This window comes from Tetrahymena thermophila, assembly GCF_000189635.1.
Source record: "Tetrahymena thermophila SB210 genomic scaffold scf_8253902, whole genome shotgun sequence".
Classification (NCBI taxonomy): domain Eukaryota; phylum Ciliophora; class Oligohymenophorea; order Hymenostomatida; family Tetrahymenidae; genus Tetrahymena; species Tetrahymena thermophila.
Window position 1 is genome coordinate 21,482 of NW_002475969.1, and position 23,744 is coordinate 45,225.

The following is a 23,744-nucleotide window of genomic DNA, read 5'->3' on the forward strand; positions in this document are numbered from 1 at the left end:
AGATGAAATACTTAGATTTAGATATTTATAATTTAACTTTCTATAATAATTTATTCAAAAAATAATTTTTTTAATTTTTGATGATTTATCTATGTATTAACAATGTTAATAAATATTCTTTGTTAGTAAATTAACAATTAATAATACTAAAAATGATTCGTTTATTTATATATTTATTTTTTACCATCGACTGTAAAAATCTACTTTCTAATGAATTTACTTATTTATACTAAAAAATTTGGATAGCTATTTTAAAGTAAAGAATTTATAAAAAAGGCATAAATATATTCAACCTTTATTTCATTTAATAAGTATTCCAAAATCTTCAAAGTATTTTTTCTTTGAATTGATCTAAATTGATTTAATTAATTGCACAATTAATATCTTAATAAAGTTAGTAAGTAATACATATAAAATGAGTTAATAAAATAGCTAAAAAGTTATCCATCTAAAAACAAAAATTGCATTTTAATTCATAGTATGGAGCTTGGTTAATACAGCCAAAGCACAAATTAGACAGTGCCCATAAATAGAATCTTATCACAGTAAAGAAATTTGGATAAAAGTTTTTTATTTTAGGTTAATACTTTAATAATCATAATAGATTTACTGGATAACACATACTCAAATTATGCTCCTTAGCAAGTCTTATAAATTCCTAAAACAAATATATTACTTGTCAGCACAGTAAACATAAATGATTATGTGGAGAGCATAATATATTTTCTTGATTTAGATACAGATTAAAAAAATGTTAAAACATTTGTGAAGCGTAACTATGTTTGTTTAATAGTGTGAAAATGAATTTTTAATTTGTTTAAAAATAGCTGAATTTAGCGTACAAACAATGGATTACATAAGTTACTCTAATAAGATTGTTGCTGTTAATTATAACCAGGTGATAGTCGCTAACCCTAAAACTTTTAAATCTGAATCAAAGTTAGGAATTTCTGATTTAGTGTTTGCTAATGTTATATCAAATACATAGTATATAATCTTAACATAATAAGAAAATTAACTTTTTGTTTTTGATAGTGAAAATAATTACATAGTATCATCATTAGATTATAAGATTAATGATACTAGCTACTAAAAATAGCGTTTTTTTTACTCAAATATATATAAATTTAAATGTTAAAATGATTTGATCATTATAACTGGGTCAACAATAGGTTTGTTTGCAACAAGTATTGATAGTAATTCTTTAGTTCTTAGGTCTCATGGAATTATAGACAAAAGTATAACATTTTAATATAATTAATTGCATATGAGTAATTTAACATTTTGTAACAAAAGCTTAGACAAATTACCTAAATAATTGCAGACCATATTATAAGCATCCCGATGAAGATATTTTATTTACTGGTGGATATAACTATTAGGTGTAAGCAATAAAAATAAAATCTTTTAATGAATCTTCTTATATTTAGATGATGGACATTAGTATTTTTTTATTTAAAATACAAATGATTTATTTAACATTTTAATTAAAATAGATCTTTTTAATGGATAATCTGGTCTGTATTTATTAAATATAGTTTATGTTTCTGTGTCAAATTAATCATTTTTGTTGATTTCAACTAACGTGTTGCTATTCTAGTTAAAAATTTAAATAGATTTGTTAAATAATAAAGTTATTCCACTTAATAACTTATAGCCAACATAGTTTAACATTGATTCTCAAATGGCATTTTATCCTTTATAGAATAAAACAGAAATTATAATATGTAGCAGTTACAATATTACAATTTTTAACTATTAAACTAACTAAATAAATTTTAGATTAGGTAAATTATCATTAAATCCTACTTTTTTTAAGATTAAATTTAAATAAAAAAGGTTTCTATTCTGATTTTCAATCAAGAAATTTTATATATGAAACTAAAGACTAACAATTAATTGCTGCTATAACTAACAATACTATGTCTTATTCCAAAAAATAGGCAATTCAAGACACTTATAAAGTATAAAATAAGAAATTTTCTTATAACATTTACTAAGACTTTAATAGTGTGTATAAAGTTAAAAATTGTGACACATGTATTTTAGCTGAGCTTAGAGATAAAAAAAATAATGACTATATTTCTACTTCTCTAATCTACCCAATAGAGACTTTAGATAAAGTATTTATTTATTTATTTATTTATTTATTTATTTTTATTATGATTTAATTTATTTTTAATTTTTAATTAGCCCTAACCTATAGTTACAAAATAATTTTCATTCAGCTGGGATAAAGTAGGAGATACACTTGATCCCTTTTTTTATGGTGGTAAAATTTGGGTAGTTTTATCATTTCATAATAAATAGTAATTTAATTTTGCTATAAATGGATTATTTTATTTGATTAATGCTTAAAACACCACTGAGTTTTATATTTTAAAATCCTCAAATTCAACAGATAATCAATAAAATACACAATTTGCTATAGCCTCTCTTTTTGATACGAGCAATCCTGAAATTATAGGAGTTGATTGCTAAGGAAAAATGTATATTTGGAGTCTATAGTCTAATTACAACTTGAAGCAATCATTTTAACTATGTAAAATTTTCAATTTTTTTAGTGAATTTGAATTATTTCTTTTAACTAAAAAACTTTAATATTAAAAAATTAATCTTTATTTAAATAAAAAAAAAGAAAATTGTGTAAATTCATATATCGGAGAAATCTTCTAAAATGAATAAACAAAAAAATTAATCATAGTTTGCCAGGGATATCTGCTTTATAGCTTTGATTTTATTACTAAAGAAATGCAATTTTTAATTAAATTGTCTTCAGCACCATTGGTAATAAGGTCTTTCGCAAACATTTCCTTAATAGCTGTACCAGATTTCAAAGCAGGAATAGCATACCTATTCAAATATAATTCTATTTCTAATAATTTTGATTTAATTTTATAAATATCAAGTGGTTAAATTGTGGAATATTTAATTTACATTGAATTACTTTAAGATAATACGCTATGGCTCTAATTCCAATTTAGTTATATCTTTTACAACCTACAAAGCTGCTTAAATGATGTTTCAATATGTACTTAATGTACAAATTATTATTATTTTAATATAACTAATGCTCAAGATTAAAATGGATTCTATGGCTAAGGAAATTAGATTTCACCTTTCACAACATCTCAAAGCTTTTTTTAATCTGCAATTACTGTAAAAAATTAATTTTATAACATCAATTAATAAATAAATAAATACCTTAAATCCTCATAAATTCTCAACAGTATAAATTTTCATCATATTTTCTGAATATTTTTTAAATGATCACCATTAAGAACTCTATGAGTTTGGGGAGTATGGTGAGAATTAATGAGGATTGATGGTAATTTGATTTTTTTTTAATTAAGATCTCCAAAAATAATAATTTAATAAAGAAAGCAAACAAAAAACTACATTTTTAACATTTTTTTTAATAGGTTTAGAATTATTTGGATATTATGCAAAAAGTTAAAAATATTGAAATGCGAATTATTGTAAGCCCTGAAAATATTATGGAACTAAATTATGAACTGATAAATATTGATTTTTAATCGGTAATTTCTTTGTCTCTAATAAGCAGCTCTGATAGTCAACTAGCAAAAATTCTATATAATAATTAATTAATGTTTACTAATTACAACTAAATCTATTTTTAAAATATCGAGATAAACTTTTTAATAAATTCATCTTCATAGTGTGGATTATACTTTTCTAACATACAAAATTCTATTACTGTTAGCAATATATAGCTAGTCTCGCCTAATAATTTAAGTATAAATTGCTAATAGATAATTGTAGATAATAGCTATCTTCAAATATTAAACTATACTCTAATAAATTAAGATTTTACTAACAGTACATTTTTTATTTCAACTTTAAATACCCAAAAAGTAAATAAAGTTATTAATTATTTAATAATTTGTTATTAAATATTTTATTTAATTTTTAAAGGTGAGCATCTAAAATTTGACTGTCATAAACTGTACTTTAGGAAGTTAGTTTTAGATTTTTGTATAAAATACTGATGTGTAAATATAAGCACAAAATGTTTAATTGTTATCAAATAAATGCTCGCCAAGTGATAATTTAAATAACTTACCTTTATTCACTGCTGGTCATTTCTCAGTGTAATCTTTACAGATTAAAAATAATAATTTTTGCAATAAAAATATCTTCTAAACAATAATTTCTTATCTCCATCCAAATCAGACTTTCACATTTGTTGACATTGAAGTATCAAATAACTAGTTTTTCTCTGATATAACTTATTTACTTTTCGACTCTCTATATTCGATACTAACAAGTCCTAATCACATTCTAAATATTTAAAAAGCTAATTTCTATAATAATACTGTAAATTCAGATTAAAATATTTCAGGATTTTCCTTTTTCTAAACAGATAAGATTTAAAATATATTTATGTAAGACATTAACATAATTAACCATAGCAATATATTTTTGGGAACTTTTTAATATGCAGACATGATAAGTGTTTTGAGTTTCAACTGTTCAAATGAAATTAGATATTCAATGAATGAGTAAAATATCACTACTTAAGGCTGTTTGCAAATGAAAGAAGTATAGAACATAAACATTAACTACATATATTTTGATAACAAAAAAGCAATAGATAATTCTTTATTAATTATAGATAATAAGATAATAAAACAGAGTACAGTAAATATAGTAAATGGCTATTTCACTAATTTATTGCTAATATAAACATAAAAAAATACATTTGCTAACCCAATTCAAATCGAAAATAGTTATGAAGTTGATTTATTTCTAAACAACACAAAATTTTAAAATAATAAATTAATTTCAATTCCTTACACTTTAACTTATTCTACTACCGGATTGTGGATATAAAATTTTATAGGTTAAGTGATTATTTTTAATAGCTCATTTACAAATAGCTCAAGCAATTCTAAATATAATAATGTATTTGTCTAAAGTAATAGGCTTCAAATAATATCTAGTAATTTGACTTAATCTTCCTTTGCTGATTATAACTTAATCTAAAACTCAAAAGATTCCATATTAAATTAATTCGGTGGTATGGTTTATGCTACAGTTAATTTACTTTAAATTTAAAATTGTTAATTCAATTAATCTACAGCATCAAAGGGATCTTTCTTGTACGTCCAATCCTTTGGTGCTGAAATCAACATTCAGATAAATCAAACTCAGTTTAATGAAGGCTACAGTTTTGTAGATGGCAGTGCTATTTTTATTGATAATTTGGGAAATTAACTCAATCTGACTTGCTCTGAATGCTCTTTTGAAAATCTTTTTGCCTTTAATCCATATTCATCACATGTTGGAATTCAGTAAAATATTTATAAAAAATTTTTCTTTTTTTTAAAATAATTTTTATAATTATATTTAAAGGAGTTACTAATTGAATCAAATAAAGCCATCTTCGTTGATGTTTGTTGGAGGAAATATATAAAATTTTAAAGGTGTTAAGCAAAGTTATTTTTTAAATGCATAACTTGCGAATGTAAATTTTGAAAATATAACATAAATAACTTCATAAGAGTTTGTTTCAAATTCTATTCCATTTATCCTTTATAGTAAAGAAACAAATTAAGAATAAAGCACTTTATTAAATTTGGTTAATTCATAAGTTGATATAGAAAACACAAATATTATTAATTTATAAATATAAAGTTAGTAGCAAAACAATAACAAATTAATTTTATCATAAAACTCTACAATTTAAATAAAAAACTCTTCAATAATAAAATGCAATTTCTCTTAGAGTCTAGTCTCCTTATTAGGAGGATAACTTATTTTAGATAATACAATATTTAGTAACATCAATTTGATCTCTGATGCAAGAATTTTGGAAAATATTTAAAGTGTTCAGTAGAGTTATGCAAATAGCTATTCATTAATTGTTGCTAATAATTCATCAATTTAGGTGTTAAATAAATCTTTGTTTTCTTAAATAAATTGTAAATTATGCAATGGAGGAGTTTTCTAAATATCAGGAAGTACTATCAATATTTAAAGCTCGTTTTTTAATTAAACAAGTGTAATTTTAAATTCTTTTCAAAAATAAAAATCATTTCATATTAATTAAAAAAGGGTTATTTTGGAGGAGCTTTATTCATCATTAATATGCTTGGAGTTAATTAAATTTAAAATACCATTTTTAAAAATTGCTAATCTTAATTTGATGGAGGAGCTTTGTACATCTTGTCTCAATTTCAAAATGTAACATTTTTATTTTATTTAAAATGTTTAATATTATTTTTTTTAAATAGAATTTTAATTTAGCAATATAATAAACTTAATTCTAAGAAAATTAATCTATTAATGGTAAAGGTGGAGCCATTTTTATATCCTCAAATATCCTAAACCCCAAAAATACTTATTCAAATATATTAAATTCGAACTTTATCAATAACAAGGCTTAAATAGGTGGTGGCTTTTATTTCTAAAATATTTCTTCAGTATTATAGAATAATCAGTTTGAAAATAATATTGGATTTGTATACGGAAATGATTTTTTTTCCTACCCAACTAAACTTAGCCTATTAAATTCATAAAGTTTTACAGGTGAGAATGTAACAAAATTAAATGAAAATTTTTTAGAAATTGCTAATTTTAGAAGTGGAGATAGCTTAAATGGTATACAGTTCCATTTGATAAATGACTAATATTAAAGTATTTTTCCTGTTTCAGTTTAAGAATTTGAAACATTTAATGTTTAAGTTAAAATAGAACCAAACACATTAAATGCTTAAAATTATTAGCTTAGAGGAGACCAGTATGCCTATTTTGATAATAATTTAAAAGTTTTTAACTTTGACTAACTTACAATTGTAGGAGTTCCAGGCTCATCTTTAATCATCTAATTCTTTTCCAATCAAATATACAATTTAGATATACAAACAAATTAACTTATTTAAAATTACACTTTTGACATCAAAATCAATTTCCGTTAATGTAAATCCGGAGAGTAAACAAAACAGTATCTTACCTTTATTGAATGTGATATTTGTTAGCCAGGATTTTATTCTTTTGATTCATAGCAATGCTAAATCTGCCCATAAGGGGGAAATTGCTTGGGAAGCGATTAAATTATTGTAAATTAAGGATATTGGAGAAAATCTGAATAAACTGCCCTAATAATTCCTTGTTCAAACCAAGATTCTAATTGCATAGGAGGTAGCTATGCAAACAATATTTGTTATAAAGGACATATTGGAGCACTATGTGAGGAGTGTGATGTAATATTTTAATGATTTATTGATTGACTAATTTATTTATTTATTGACGATTGATTGATTTGTTTATTATTAACAAATTGATTGATTTACTTATTAAACTACTCTTAAAATGATTGATTGTTATATTTTATAATAGATTGAAGGTAATTTTTGGGGTAAATCTTATTCTAAATCAGGAAAATTCTAGTGCTCAGAATGTGATAAAATGAAACACAACATAGTTATTCTTTTATTAATAATATTTTTTACTTTTATTTCTATTTAAATATCTGTATAAGGAAACTTTGTTTCTTAAAAAGAATAATTAGCAGAGATACTACTACGAAGTGCTTTTTACAAGAAACATTTAAATAAAAGCAGCTAAAGTAAAATAAAATAATCCAGTTAGTTCTTAAATACTGATTCTAGATCACACAGCAAAAAATAAAGGATAAAAAGTAGTAATACCCTTATGCTTAAATCTTAACAACCAAGTAGAAATACCACTTTATAAGAAAATACTTAGTAGAGCATTTACATTAAACTATTGACTAATTACCTTTAAATTATAAGTTCTGTTGTTTCACTCAACTTATTTGTGCCAAACGGTAAATTAGCAATATTTATAAATTAACTCAGATTTTTTTAAAATAGAAATAACAGAAATTTCATCTAGTATTGGATAGCCAATTAAACAGACAAGTAGTTCTTTGGATTGCTAGCTTATCAAAATTAATACAAAAATTCCTAGCATTTATTTCAGAGTCATTTTTGCATAGATTGTTCCTATAATCTACTTTTTGCTTTATTGCTTTATTCTAAGTGTTTTTTACAAAATTTTTAAGATCAAACAATAGTTTATTTTTACTAAAATACCAACAGCACTGATTTTTTTAATAATTTACTTCCAACCAGATGAGGTTGCTTAAATTATTTCTTTGTTATCTTGTAGAAATATAGGTGATACTAAGTATATATTGTCAAATGTTTCTTATGAATGCTACACTGATTAATATTATTACTATTCTTATAGATTACTTATACCTCTCTTAATTCTGTGGGCATTTGTCTTACCGTTGTTATTGTTTGCAATACTTTTTATAAATAAAAAATTTCTAGATGAAGTAAAAACAAAGCTAAAATTTGGTTTTTTATTCAAAGAATATAACTTACATGCTTATTATTGGGAATTTATTAAAATGATAGAAAAATTGGCTATTATACTTTTGATTAATTTATATTCTTAGGATATAGTAATAAAAGGAATTTTAGTCTTTTTAGTAATAGTAATTTATGGATTTCTTCTAATATTTATAAAACCTTATAGAGATGAACAGATTAATCTTATAGATTTCAGTTCAACATGTATTTGCGGGTTAACTACTCTACTAGTTGTCTTAGCATACTAAAATCCTTTTATGTACATGTACTACTCCTCATATATCATAATTATTTCAATAAATTTAATATTTATAATTATTATGCTGAAAAAACTATTCAACATATATTTAAAGATAATATCTAAAAAAATATTAAAATTAAGAACTATTTTCTAAACAAGGTTTACTAAAAAAAATCATAAAATAGAAACTTCAAATAATCTTAAAAAGGTGATAAATCCTTTAATCAAAAGTAAAGTTTAAAAAGCTTTTAATAGATTCTTGAGTTTTAGTGACTTTGAAAAAAAATAATTTTTCATGCGAATGCTACATCAGCAATTAAGTAATTTATTTAATTTAATTTTATTTTATAAATTTAAATATTATTTTTAGTGTTAGAATTCAATAGAGATATAAAGAAAAGCGGAAGCTTGGCATAATTTGATAGTCTTGAGGATAAAAAATTCTTAAATAACATATACTAAAGCCAATAAATAAGAAGTGATTTGGTTTTATAAAATAACTTAGATTCTATAATGAATACTGAAAGGATTATACCAAATAGCAAAAGATAACTAATATAGACCAGTGAAAATAATTAGTCTTAATGTGATTTAGATTCTTAAAATAACTAAGATTTTGTAATTAATTCCGTTAGGACTTTATAAAATAAAAAAAGACCAATTTTAAATACTCAAATAACTATTTAATCCGAATGTGATCTATACTCCTAAAATAACGAAGTTTTAGTTCTAAATACAGTAAAATCTAGATCTTAATAGAGTTTACAATATAAGAGTATTAATTAGATATAAACTATTTAAATATTATATTTAATTTATTTTCTTTTTAAAATTAGATGCAGAGTCATGATCAAATATAAAAAATTAAAAATACTTTTAATGTAAAGAAGATACTCTGATAAATTAACTAGATAATAAATATATATTAAAATAATACATTATCCCTATTTTATATTTATATCATATATGTTGATTTTTAATTAATATTAGAATACGTAAACTACCATTTAATCATTTTCTATATTAATATTTGTGCAAACTCTGCTGATTACTTACATATATCTAATCAGCGAAATTTTAAAATCAGGAACGGCGATAATTTAGTAAATAATTTTCTTGATTAGCAAAATATTAAATACATTTTTTAACAAGTAAATCAAAATTAAATATTTATTAACTTATCAATATAATGATATTCATAAATAAGAAATAATAATAATAAATTTATCTATATTATAGGTAAAATTATGTTATTAAAAAGTATTCTAACACAAAACATATAATTCAAATATTTTATATTTATTCATCATTTTTCACCACTTTCTATCATTATTACGAATTTATTTTAAAAGTAACTAATCTTTTTAATTTAAGACACTTGCCTTATATTTTCAATTATTATGACTCATTCATTTAGTTATAACTTTATTATAAATTAAAATAAATAACTAAAAAAATTAAATAGAATAAAATTTTTCAATTAAATTATCATTCCAAAACAAATAAATTTTTTACTCTAGAACAAGTTCCAAATTTTAGAGATTAGTACAATTTGCTAAAGAAGTACCTAAGCCTGGTTCACCAATCACACCAATTTAATTATAACTTTTTAAATATTGAAGAAAAAATAAATAATTAATTAGTTATTTAGAATGAAAAAAATGAAGAAAAATATGAAATAACAAGAAATGAATTAGTAAATAATAAAAGCAAAAGTTGAAAGTTAGAAAATGGGTTAAATTAGGAAAGATAGAAGAAAAATAATTCAAGTACAATAAAAAAGAAAAATAAAAATAAATCAAATAAAAACCTAACAAACAAATTACAAGAGGAAAATTCTTTTAAATTAAATTTTATAAATAAAAAATCACAATCCAAAACAAATAAATTGTTTTTACCTAAGATTAAGTGACAAATTTGAGAGATTTGTGCAATTTGTTAAAGCAGAAACTAATCCTGATGAACCTTAATCACCAATTTAGTTAGACCTTTTAAAATATTGAAGAAAAAATGTATTATTAATTATTTTTTTATAATAAAAAATTTGAAATAATAAGAGATGAATTAATAAATAATAAAAGCAAATGTTTAAAAATAAAAAATGAGTTAAGTTAAGAAAGTTAGAAGAAGAAAAAACACAAGTATAATCAAAAAAGAAAAAGAAAAATAAATTAAATAAAAAGATAATAAACAAATTAAAAGATTTTTTTTATTTTCAATTCATTTTTAAAAGTAAAAATATCATAATCCAAAACAAATAAAATGTTCTTACATAAGATTAAGAGTCAAATTTGAGAGATTAGTGATATTTGCTAAAGCGGAACCTAAGCCTGATGAACCTTAATCACCAATTTAATTAGAACTTTTAAATATTTATGAAAAAATATTTAATTAATTAATTAATTAGTTATTTATTTAGAATAAATAATTTGAAATAGTAACAAATGAATTAACAAATAATAAAAGCAAATAGTAAAAATAAAAAAATAAGTTAAAATAAGAAAGATAGAAGAAAAAAAAACACAAATAAAAACAAAAGTAAATCAAATAAAAAGCTAATAAATAAATTAAAAGAGTTATCTCGTTTTCAATTCACTTTTTTAAATGAAAAATATCACAATCCAAAACAAATATACTGATTTTACCTAAAATCAAGTGTCAATTTTGAGAGATTAGAGCAATTTGCTAAAGCAAAACCTAAGCCTGGTGCACCAATTGCACCAATTTAATTACCACTTTTTAAATATTGAAGAAAAAATATGTCATTAAATTGTTATTTAGAACGAAAAAAATGAAGAAAAAATATGAAATAATAAGAAATTAATTAATTAATAATAAAAGCAAATGTTGAATTAAAAAATGAGTTAAATTAAGAAAGATAGAAGAAGAAAAAACACAAAAATAATCAAAAAGAAAAATAAAAGTAAATAAAATAAAAGGCTAATAAACTAATTAAAAGAGTTATCTTGTTTTCAATTCATTTTTTATAACAAAAAATATCACAATCCAAAACAAATAAACTATTTTTACCTAAGATCAAGTGTCAAATTTGAGAGATTAGAGTAATTTTTTAAAGCAGAACTTAAGTCTAATGCAATTTAATCACCAATTTAACTACTACTTTTTATATATAAAACAATAAATAATTAATTAGTTATTTAGAAGGAAAAAATAAAGAAAAAATATGAAATGATAAGAAATGAATTAATAAATAAATAATAAAAGCAAATGTTGAAAATAAAAAATGAATTATATCAAGAAACATAGAAGAAGAAGTAAATAAAGTGCAAATAAAAATAAAAAGAAAAGTAAATCAAATAAAAAGCTAATAAACAAATCAAAAGAGTTATCTTGAAATAAATAAACTGTTTTTACTAAAAATCAAGTGTTAATTTTGAGAGATTAGTGCAATTTGATAAAGCAGAAACTAAGCCTAATGCACCTTTTGCACCAATTTAATTACCACTTTTTAAATATTGAACAAAAAATATATAATTAATTTGTTATTTAGAATGAAAAAATGAAGTCAAAATATGAAATAATCTGAAATTAATTATCTGTGTTAGAATTAGGCTTGGTTTTTTAGGGAAAAAAAAGTTAAAAACCGAAAGAATTTGAAAATATAAATAAACCTTCGGTCGAATGAAAATAAAATAATGTGTATTTTTTAATAATTACAAAAAAATAGATAAGTAAAAAATAAATAATACTGGCAAAGTTTACCGAAAAGAATTTTTTTCTAATTCTAGCACTGTCAATAAATAAATAATAAAAATAAATTTTGAAAATAAAAAAATGAGTTAAATTAAGAAAGATAGAAGAAGAAAAAATACAAATACAATCAAAAAGAAAAATAAAAGTAAATCAAATAAAGCTAATAAACAAACTAAAAGAGTTATCTTATTTTCAATTCATTTTTATAACCAAAAATTTCACAATCCAAAACAAATAAACTTTTTTTACCGAAGATAAAGTGTCAAATTTGAGATATTAGTGCAATTTGCTAAAGCAGAACCTAAGCCTGATGTACCAATTGTGCCAATTTAATTGTAACTTTTTATTTAGATAGAAAAAATGAAGAAAAAAAAAATAAGGAATAATAAGTAATGAAATAATATGGATTAAAAGCAAATATTGAAAATAAAAAAATGAGTTAAATTAAGAAAGTTAGAAGAAAAAAAAAAACTAGAAGTACAATGAAAAATAAAATGAAATGTAAATCAAATAAAAAGCTAATAAACAAATTAAAAGAGTTATCTTGTTTTCAATTCATTTTTAAAAGTAAAAATATCACAATCCAAAACAAATAAACTGTTTTTACCGAAGATCAAGTGTCAAATTTGAGAGTTTAGTGTAATTTGCTAAACCGGAAACTAAGCCTAGTGCACCTTTTGCACCAATTTAATTACCACTTTATAAATATTGAATAAAAAATATATAATCAATTTGTTATTTAGAAGGAAAAAATGAAGAAAAAATATGAAATAATAAGAAATGAATTTATGAATAATAAAAACTGTTATTACGCAAGATAAATTGTCAAATCTGAGATATTAGAGCAATTTGCTAAAGCAGAACCTAAGCCTGATGCACCATTTGGGCCAATTTAATTGTAACTTTTTAAATATTGAGAAAAAAAAGTGTAAGTAATTAGTTATTTAGAAGGAAAAAATAAAATTAAGTTAAGTTAAATTAAATTAAATTAAGAAAGAAGATTAAGAAAAAAAGACAAGTACAATAAAAAAGAAAAATAAATCAAATAAAAAGCTAATAAACAAATTAAAAGAGTTATCATATTATCAATTTATTTTTAAAAGTAAAAATATCACAATCCAAAACAAAATAACTGTTTTTACCGAAGATCAAGTGTCAAATTTGAGAGATTAGAGCAATTTGCTAAAGCAGAACCTAAGCTTGATACACTTTAATCACCAATTTAATTACTACTTTTAAAATATAGAACAAAAATATATAATAAATAAGTTATTTAGAAGGAAAAAATGTTAAAATAATATGAAATAATAAGAAATAAGTTAAAAGTAATTAAAGCAAATGTTGAAAAAAATAAATAAATGAGTTAAATTAAGAAAGATAGAAGAAAAAAAACACAATTACAATCAAAAAGAAAAAGAATAGGAAATCAAATAAAAAGCTAATAAACAAATTTTGTTATTTTTTATAGTAAAATATCACAATCCAAAACAAAAAAAATATCAAATAATAAAAAATTGATTATTAATTTTAAAAATTTTAATTGGATGTTAAGTTAAAATTACTAAAAAACATTTTTATAAATAAAATGAATGAATTAGGTGATAATTTTTATTATAAAAATAATATTTTAAATAAACTAAAACTAAAATAAAGAGAAAATAATAATAGTAATAATATTAATAAATTAAATATACCCCAAATCAATATTGAGGACCTAATGAGATTAAAGTGAAGAGTTTATAAGCTTATTATATTATTAAAATTAAATTTAAAATATATTGATAAATAAATTAATAATTACTTCTTCTAATTTGTTATAATATTAAATCTATTATATCATTTTTTTTTCAAAAATATTGAATAACAATTTATGGAAATTTAATTAATTTTATAAGTCGATAAAAAGATCAAATAAGTTATGTTTGAAATATAAATGATAATGGGAATGCGAACCCACTAGAATAGTAACCCATTTTTTCAAATTTATACGTATTTATAGTATGAATGTCTCAATTTTCACCACTAAATCAAGTTCATGACATTCAAAGCTTTACAGTAATTATTTTAAATTTAAATACATAAAAAAAAAAAAATACACTAAATTCTAAAAGTAAATATTATTTTAAATCAATTAATTTAAAAAAAAAAAACTAATATTTTTTAAATGAAAAACAAAAAATATAAATTTATCTCAAACATCTATATTAAATATTATTTATTTTAAATCAAAAAAATTATACAATTAACCAAAAATATTTTGAGATTGATTGTATTTAATGTATTTTTGAATCAACAAAATCATACAAAATGACTTTATTAAATCTATGAATACCATTTCTATTAGAAAAGATATTATAAATAGGATTATAAATTAATTCGACTCACTTGGAGTTTTGCCACTAGATACTGCTAAAATTAAATAGTAACAAACTAAAATAATTCCTCCTTGCAAAATTATAGATACAATTTTACCAATTGAACCCTTTTTGAATAAAAACACAATTCCAAAAAAAGCAATCTCCATTAATGAGCTGTTAATTATGGCTATTATTAACTGCTAAATGAACATATTATAACCTTAGAATAATATTGATATAACTAATGTATATATTGCTTTTATGTAAAGCAGAGTGAATCTTAATGGTCGTTTAAGGATATCATCAAAAGTGTAAAAAATACTAAAAAATTAATGAAAAATTGCTACCTATTTCGCTTTTGAAAGTTACAAATAAACTCTAATTTTTTAAATTTCATCTTCATCTTAAACCTTTTTTATTTCGGTTTATGGTATTGCTTGAGTTTTTAAATTTGTAACACTATTAACACTTTTGCGATTTGATTATTGGTTAATTATTTGTAATTAATTAGATTCATCCTCTTCTTCATTCGTTTCAATATTTTGTTCTTAAAATTCCTTAAAGTTAATTAAGTTTTATTATATTTATAAGCTCAGGAATATTTATCTTTTTTTTTTCCTTTTAATTTAATTACCTATTATTTTTTAATCAAAAGGTGATAAAATCTATTGATTTTATTCCTAAATCTATGGTTAAACATTTTCATTATTTTTAATTTAATTAGCTAAAGGTGACTACTGGAATATATCATTGTTTATTTTTTAAGAATTCTAACAAATGTTTGAGTTATTTTCATCTATTTATTATTCTTGTTATCCTTAATCTTACAAGTTATTGAGTTCTAAATTATGGACTTTTGAGTATCTTTTTTTTAATGATTATTTATCTAAGAATTTTCCAATTATAAATAATAAAATATGAATCAATGTGAAACTTATCAATAGCCAAAATACTACATACATTTAAAAATTATCGAAACTTGCAATATTTAATAGCCCTTATTCTCCAAATGCTGTCTACAAATTTTTATTTTTTAAGAACATGTCATCAATATCTTCAATGAGAGTTGTTGGTTTTTAAAATTTACACAAGCATATATAATCATTTTCATTAATTTTATTGATATTACAATTTTCTTTGCTCCATGAAAGATCATTTTATTAGAGGCATGTCATATTATATAACTTACTAGAATTTGTATTATTAAACTCGTAAATAATAGTAGACTGGTTTAAGGTTATGTAAAAAGAATAATTATAAATCTATGGTGATATTAATTCATTCTTAGAGTAAGTGAAATTTTAACTAATATTTTTGAATTGCTATGTGTAAGTCTAAAATTCTGAAGTATTTTCATAAATATTTAATTTATAATTATTTCTTGAAATACTAAATATACTGGTTTAATTTGTAGTGTAATCATCTAAAGTTAGAACGTATTTGAATATATTTTTCTATGTTACTTTATCTGTTAAAAGAGTGGACAAGCCACCATTTAAAATAATCTCTCCTTAGTTTGGTAAATTAATGTTATTAAGCAGATTTCCAATCTAACTTGATATTTTCTCGTAGGACTAAAAATCATCCTATGAGTTATTACTATACAAAGTAACACTAGAGTTTAAAATTTTAAAAGAATCTATTACATTTTAAATTTGAATGTCATTAATTTGTTGTAAATAACTAAGATTATTACTTTGTATACTTGAGTTAGTATTTTGGAGTATTGTTTACAGTTAAGTAAATATTTTATTTTTCTACGTGGTAGGATTGTTTTAGTATGGTGAGCTAAAGAGAACTTATGATAACTAAGCCGTTACTTTGTTCGCATATGTAGACAAAAAGGAGAATTTAGGTATTTAGAGAGATAATTTCTATATATTTTAAATCAATAGACTTTCTAAATCTTTGAATTGCTATGAAAGTTGATTATTTTTATAGATGTCTTCTGCAATAATACTTAAAGTCACTAGTTAGTTAGTGCATTATATATTTGAGCTTTACAAAGTTTATGAAATTAGTTGATTTACCAGATTATAATATTCGTCAGTATGTTTATTCTAAGATTGAACCTATATTATTGAAGAGCTATTATAAACTCCTAGGTAAGAATCCATAGCTTGTACCATAACAACTAGATTTCCTTAAGGTAATATTGTTTAAATTGAGTTTTCTAAAGTCTAGTCTTATATTTATCTTCTCAAAATATTCCAAGGAGAAAATAATTCTTGATTGGCATCATCTATACTATTGTAATAGAAGAATTAGTAAGTTAAAGGTAGATCTTCATCAGTACAACCCAAGTATTAAATTTAGAAGATAGTCTAGAGAGCTATGCCTGATAAGGGATTAATATTTAAAATACAATTCTGAGGGGGGATATTAATTTAAAGGCTAACTATAGAAGAACTTGGCATAACAAATAATGGATTATACACAGAAAATCTTATTTGAAGTGTTGGCTTTGAGGGATCTATGTTTTAAAAATAGTTCCAAATTCTGAATCTAACTTGGAAATAATCAAATTTGATTGCTGCAACTGTGTTACTATTGTATACTATAGCTCCTGCATAAGAAAAATAATCTGATGAAATGTTCTCCCCATAAATTATTTAAAAGCTAAGATCTTCATTTAAATTAATTTTTTGGTTAATGCGTCCTGCTGTAAACAAAATATTTAGTGGAGGAATATCTAATTCTGTGAATATACAAGTAGTTGTGAAATTCGATTGCCTAGAATCTTTTTATCCAATAACTGTAAATTAAATTGCAGTGTATGGCTAAAAAGTTTTAGCAGGAAATGTAATATTACTCGCTCCTTATTGCAATTAAATCTACTTATTTTAGTAATCATAGCAAATATGGTCATTAGAGGATAGACTATTACATTTCCAACTAAAATTTATATTTGAAAGGGAGTTTTCATCTTAAATCTCGTAATCCCTAGAATCTGTATTTAAGACCATTTTATTTTGATAACCTATATTAATACTTGAGCCTCCAATAATCTACAAATATAAATCTGTAATTTAAATATTAACTGATACATTTTGGATGGCAGTAATCAAATTATCCGAACTCAAATTCAAAATTAACTATTATTAAAAATGAAATGTTAAAAATAAATAAATAAATAAAAATAATTTTGAAAGATGCATTTGTAAATTTGAATATTAAAAAATAATATCTTATTAATAAAAATATGAAAACTTATTCAATATTTAGATACAATAGTTTCTCATCAATTAAGGACAAACTCAAATCAAAATTTTTGTAAAAATTTAGTACTCCATTTTTTTTCAAAAAATATGGGGGGAGGGGGTGAGTGGCCTTAATTAATGAGGAATTACGGATTATATATTTTCAAAATTAAGTTATTTTTAATCAAAAATTTCTTCAATAAAATTGAGAAATATTTTTTTTTTCTTTCTACCATTATTATGGATATTTGATAGATAAATTAAAAAGTTTTGAAGGTGTTTCAAAATGTATATAAAAATTTACGCTCATATTAAAAGTTTTATTAGATGCTAGGGAGTAAGGGAGAATATCATATTGAAAGCTTGATTAATTATATTGAGTTAGACTTTGTTTTTAAAGCTAGTTAGAAACTACTTATAAATCAACAGGCTCATTAAAATAAGTTATTTCGCCTATCTCGCACGTCTCAATATAAAACTAAAAATAGAAAGTCAAGCTCATAGATCTTTTTATTATTTTAAAAATAATTAATATTTATAAAATAATTCATTATAAGTAAAAATTAACCTATAAATTGGTGGATACAGAGATTGCTAATAATTAATTCTTATAACTTTTTATTTTTAATAAATAATGGTGAATATTTAAGTGCCAGTTTAGTTAACCTTTAATAAGTAACTAAATTATATAGTAATATTAATATTTGGAGGTAAGAATATAGGATCGATAATTAAACTAGTATTTTTATTTTGGCTTGCTTTTAATAATATTTCTTTTATCCTTTCTTACTGTACTTTGCTTATTGAGCCTACAATTTGATTTAAATTCCAATTTACACTCATAAATTTTCTTCCTGCATCATTTTAAATATTATAGAGAGTTATATTTATAGAATTACAGCTGTTTTCTATGTGATTATAACTAAATTAAAGTAAAGGGATTCCAGGGGGATCTTGAAAAGTAATATTTCTATAAAATATATTAATGAAATAGGCACTATAATCTATAAACTGCAACTTATTTGGCAAAAAATTAATTGAGTTATTTTCCATTATAGTTGATGAGCTGCCTATTTATTTACCAAATTAAATAAAATATTTTTAAAATAAATGAAGGTATTTATTTTAAATTATTTAAAAATTTTATGTATTGAATTGAATATTCATTCTTTCTATAAAATTATTTTACTTAAATTAACCAAAATTTTAGTTTCATTGATTTGGCATAAAGAATCTTACCCAAGCATGTCTAAAGTTGTTTAATCAAATATCTATGAACACAATGATTAAGGTGTATTTGCTATGATATTCACCAATGGAGATCCAAAATCAAGAGAAAGCTATGGAGATATTGCACTTAGTCTTGCATCAATAACAGCAATATTTTCATAACTGCATTAATAAAATATATTCCTTTTATCATTTTAGTTTTTGCAAACACATCTATTACTTGAAACATCTAATTATCTTGTTTCATTATAACAAGTCTCACATTATTCATATAAAATCTATGATTAATCACAATATAAACATGTAGGATTACAGGGATTGCACTTTTTGCTCCAATAATTTTAGCATAAATCGCATGTGAGCGCAGTTTAGTTACTTTAAAACCCATTTGGACAAAAATTAAGACAACTTTTGTTATAGAAAAATTTTTTAGGTTAACAAGTTAAACAATTGTTTGAGTCTTTTCCATCACAACTTGAACAGCTATTATCACATAATTAGCACTACTTCTACTAATCTACAAATTAGTTATTGTCACAAGAACTTACACACTATTTTGTAGTATACTAATAATAGAACCCAGAAGAACATTATAAGCACACTTAATTTTCATCACATTTATCGCAATTTATTTAGCACTTTTTTTATATTAAGTAAATGTTTTTTAGAGAGTATTTTTTTTAAAATATTTAAAGAAAATTGTTTATAGTATAAAATTTGTTAAAAATTAAATGATTTATTTAATATTGTAATTTATAAATAATGCCTCTCTGTTATTTTAATAATTAAATTTACCAATTATACACTTAGATTGATATTTTGAAAAAAAATTTGACATTTTAAATCCTCATAGTCATAATTAAATGGAGTTATTATGATTGTTAAACTATCTATATTCTACTTTGATATAGACACATTAAATGCATATTAAGAGTAGTGATACTTATCATCTAGCTTAACAAATCCAGCATCATGAATGTTTATATATTCGACATTATTTATATCAACTATCGGTCTTAAAAAATAAACAGGTGAATATTATGCATACAAAGTAAACATTAAAAAAAATGAATATATCTTTCTAGCCCTAAAGAAATATTTAGAAAAAATATATTAATTTTCTTGTGGATTTTAAAAATAAATAAATAAATAAATGCAACATTAATTATAGATTAGAAAAGATTAATATTTTGCTAAAAAAATTTTTGTTATGCTAATAATTTGTTTGTTTTACGGGTTTTAGGGAGTATATATTATTGTTTGTTTTTCCATTGAATTACATTCAGTCCCTGATAAGTAGTAATTTTAATCATATTAAAAAACAGTTGAATTTAAACAATTCATGTTTGAGAAATATTGTTTCATGCTGTCTATTTCAGATTACTATGGAGGTTTTTAATAATTAATGATGCATTAACTAACTTAAGTTTATAAAAAATGATTTAATAATAAGATAATAATTCAAAATAAGTTTACATTCAGGATTCAAACCTCCAAAATTCACTTATCCTTGGTTGCAATTGAAAAAATTATCAGCATATAATTGTTTTAAGACTGTTTAATTATTAAAACAAATAAATCTTTTTTACATAATTTATTATTCAAAAATGTTACATTGCAAAATAATCAAGAGTAATGTTCTGATTTTCTAAGTTTACATTTTTTATTCCACTTATTTTTGAAGATTTAGATTAATAATTGTTTGTGATTAATTAAAGTTTATAAGCTAAATTGATATCCTGTGTCATCTATAAATAAATTATTTTTATATTAGTTACCAAGCAAATAAAAATATATTAATATCATTAAAATTTATCTTAACTTAGACTCTAATTTAACTAAATAAATAAACAAACAAACAAACAAACAAACAAACAAACAAACAAACAAACAAACAAACAAACAAACAAACAAACAAACAAACAAACAAACCCCTCTGAAACTATTTTTAGATACAAAAATTTTTAAAATAAACATTTTTTTAGAGGTGATACTTATTATAAAGGTTGGAGATTTAAAAGCTGAAGTAAATTATCTAAGCTCTCTTTCAAGATTCGTGCTTTAAGAATTCATTATTTCCTTTAAATTATAGAGTATTTTAAATCAAATTAAGGCTGTAATAAACTATTTATTTAGACTCAATTCTAAATTAAAATTACTGTTCATATATCCAATTCTTAATCAATAAAAAAAACAGTAAATTAGTTTCATTAATTATTAAGATTATGCTCTACTGCTTCATCATGTGGGATTTTTGGTATTCTTTTAAACTAGTATCTGCAATTTAAACTAAGCTTTAAATAGTTTTTTTAAATGAATTTATTCACAAATATAAACGTGTTTATAATTAATTAATTAGCACTATAATCATCACAATATAACTAACTACTTTTAAACCTTTTTAAAAATTATGTTTTAAATTTTTACGAACCAACAAATAAATTTAAGCTAATTGTATATTTAAGCTATAAACTACTCATAAAATTCAAAGTATTTCTTATATTTTGAAAAATTAATTTTGATTAAGCATCTACTTATTATAATTGCTATGCAGAAGAATTAGATGATTACTGATAATAATCAATTAATCTTATTATTTCTTAAAACTCAATCCTAATTTGGCCTTTAATTTTCGAAAAATAAAGTAGTAGCTATTACATAATAAGTAAATATATTCATTTAAATATTTACCATCAATTTTTAAAATATTATCTTATTATTAACATAATTTTACAAACAAACAAATAAATGTGCAATTGAACTTAGATCCTAAAAAAATATTAGATATAATATCATACATTTAATTTAATTCTAGTGTTTCTTATTTTTAAAAAAAGTAATTTATTTTGATAATTCATTCTATTGTTGTTAAGAAGAATTAAATGATTCAGATAATATTCTATTAATCTTATTATTTATTAAAGTCAAGCCTGATTTTATTTAGATTTGTAAAAAAGGAAGGAGCTATTTCAAAACTAATAAATATATTCACTTAAATATTTTCCTTCTATTTTTAAAAGAAGTCTTATTTTAAAAAAATGTAAACTCTATTCTAACGAAATAGTTAATAAAAATATAAAAAATTATCATATACTATTTATCTTTAAAATTAATTCACTGCTATCATTTATAACTTAAAGAAACAATTATATAGCATATTTATTTCACTTAAAATATATAAATTTTATAAAAATTTGACGAACGATCAATAAAAATAAATGAAGGTAAATAAATAATGCTCATACATTTTACAATAGTAATTAAAATATTTAAAAATTCCATAATTCTATTTAAAAAATAAATAAAAAGAAATTTTATCTTTAAATTAGGATAATTATTTTTTAAGTTGAATGCCTAAAACAGTAACTTGTAAATAAATACAATTAATTTGAATCTTCGCATTAATGAAGGTCAAAAAAACTACAAATAATTTTGTCTTTATTTTCATCCTATTAATAATAACCCTCTATTTGTCCCTATTACCTCCAGGAAACGTTTGATATTTAAAAATGGCTTTTATTGGTTTTACTAATTTTTTTTTATACGAGTGAATTTTAAATTATTGATTATGTTTTCCTGTCTTTAGCGCTTAAAATTAAAGTAAAATTGAATTAATAGAACTTATACCCAATCAAGAATTATATGTTTCACAGAATGAATATCCATAGCTTAGACAATAAAAAAATCCTCCAGCTATTTATTCTGTGAAAATTAACAAATTTATGATTCTTAATTAAGGAACCAATCTAAAATAAATTTCATCTAAAGTCATATTGACATTAAAACAAAACATATAATACCGTATTCCACAAATAATTCTGCATATGGAGAGGGAAAACTCTAACTTTTGAAATCTATTACTTAAAAATATTTATTTGAACAAATTTTTAATCTTAATTAAAAATTCTCTTATTGAGTACTGACAGTAAATATTTTAAAAAATATTTCCTTTTAATTTCAATAATTTTTGCAAAAATGCATAATTATGCTAATTTATACATAATAATTATAATAAATAATAATTTTATTAATTTATCTATATATCTAAACTGAATCAATTCACTAGCCACTTATTTATTAAAATTCATTATTTTAATCTTTTAAAAATAAAAATAGAAAAATAATAGTGCCAAAGTAAACTACAAGTGATAACAATAGCCAAATTAAATTTTTTTATGGTTCTTTGGGATACTCCGGAGCAAAAAATTTAGTCAGTAAATGTCCCATCAAATAGCTTCCACAGTGACCAAAAATTGGAATATTAGGATACACTTAATTAGCAACATAAATAATCATTAGTATAAAAAGTAATTTTATTAATGGAAGTACACCAGACTCATGAGAAGAAGAGAAAAAAGCATAGAGGTTAGAATTTTTAGTCTATTAAAATATATTATGTTCCTACATTAGAGAAATCAGTATAATTCCTATGCAGAATGAACCTCCAACTCCAGGTCTTGAAGTCAGCAACGCATTAAAAATGACTCCATAAGTAGAAATAAGCAGATAGATAAAGATTGCTTTTAAAAAACCTTATATATATTCTACAAAAGATAAGAAGTAAATCTTAACAAATATACTAAAGAAAAAGTGAAGGAAATTCTAATAAATAAAAATAGGTGTAATAAATCTATAG

General features: G+C 21.7%; 5 protein-coding genes across 5 annotated transcripts; 2 read left to right on the forward strand and 3 right to left on the reverse strand. All coding sequences in view use genetic code 6, as the record gives it.

Annotated features, from left to right (window-relative positions):
* Positions 1-415: 415 nt before the first annotated feature.
* On the forward strand, positions 416-9,457 carry TTHERM_01325770 (transmembrane protein, putative; the record flags this gene model as incomplete). The annotated part of the gene is made up of 17 exons (XM_001027176.2): positions 416-545; positions 605-772; positions 828-1,238; positions 1,297-1,443; positions 1,497-1,787; positions 1,840-2,123; positions 2,194-2,542; positions 2,639-3,159; positions 3,423-3,875; positions 3,937-5,315; positions 5,377-6,025; positions 6,079-6,207; positions 6,258-7,226; positions 7,363-7,813; positions 7,860-8,927; positions 8,978-9,382; positions 9,444-9,457. The coding sequence occupies 17 exons, from the start codon at positions 416-418 to the stop codon at positions 9,455-9,457; spliced, it is 7,818 nt and encodes a 2,605-aa protein (XP_001027176.2).
* Positions 9,458-9,933: 476 nt separating this feature from the next.
* Positions 9,934-14,161, reverse strand: TTHERM_001325773 (hypothetical protein; the record flags this gene model as incomplete). Its single annotated transcript, XM_012800860.1, has 13 exons — positions 9,934-10,030; positions 10,123-10,212; positions 10,506-10,595; positions 10,880-10,969; positions 11,253-11,342; positions 11,638-11,727; positions 11,983-12,072; positions 12,571-12,660; positions 12,929-13,018; positions 13,134-13,223; positions 13,464-13,553; positions 14,016-14,065; positions 14,123-14,161. The coding sequence occupies 13 exons, from the start codon at positions 14,159-14,161 to the stop codon at positions 9,934-9,936; spliced, it is 1,086 nt and encodes a 361-aa protein (XP_012656314.1).
* Positions 14,162-14,512: 351 nt separating this feature from the next.
* Positions 14,513-20,380, reverse strand: TTHERM_01325790 (REJ domain protein; the record flags this gene model as incomplete). Its single annotated transcript, XM_001027178.2, has 5 exons — positions 14,513-17,773; positions 18,183-18,384; positions 18,447-18,948; positions 19,068-19,746; positions 19,904-20,380. 5 exons carry the CDS (start codon positions 20,378-20,380, stop codon positions 14,513-14,515), a joined length of 5,121 nt encoding a protein of 1,706 aa, XP_001027178.2.
* Positions 20,381-22,552: 2,172 nt separating this feature from the next.
* Positions 22,553-22,876, reverse strand: TTHERM_001325791 (hypothetical protein; the record flags this gene model as incomplete). Its single annotated transcript, XM_012800861.1, has 1 exon — positions 22,553-22,876. Exon 1 carries the CDS (start codon positions 22,868-22,870, stop codon positions 22,553-22,555), a length of 318 nt encoding a protein of 105 aa, XP_012656315.1. The 5' UTR covers positions 22,871-22,876.
* A 407-nt stretch (positions 22,877-23,283) lies between these two features.
* Positions 23,284-23,592, forward strand: TTHERM_001325792 (hypothetical protein; the record flags this gene model as incomplete). Its single annotated transcript, XM_012800862.1, has 1 exon — positions 23,284-23,592. The coding sequence occupies one exon, from the start codon at positions 23,284-23,286 to the stop codon at positions 23,590-23,592; it is 309 nt and encodes a 102-aa protein (XP_012656316.1).
* Positions 23,593-23,744: the final 152 nt, after the last annotated feature.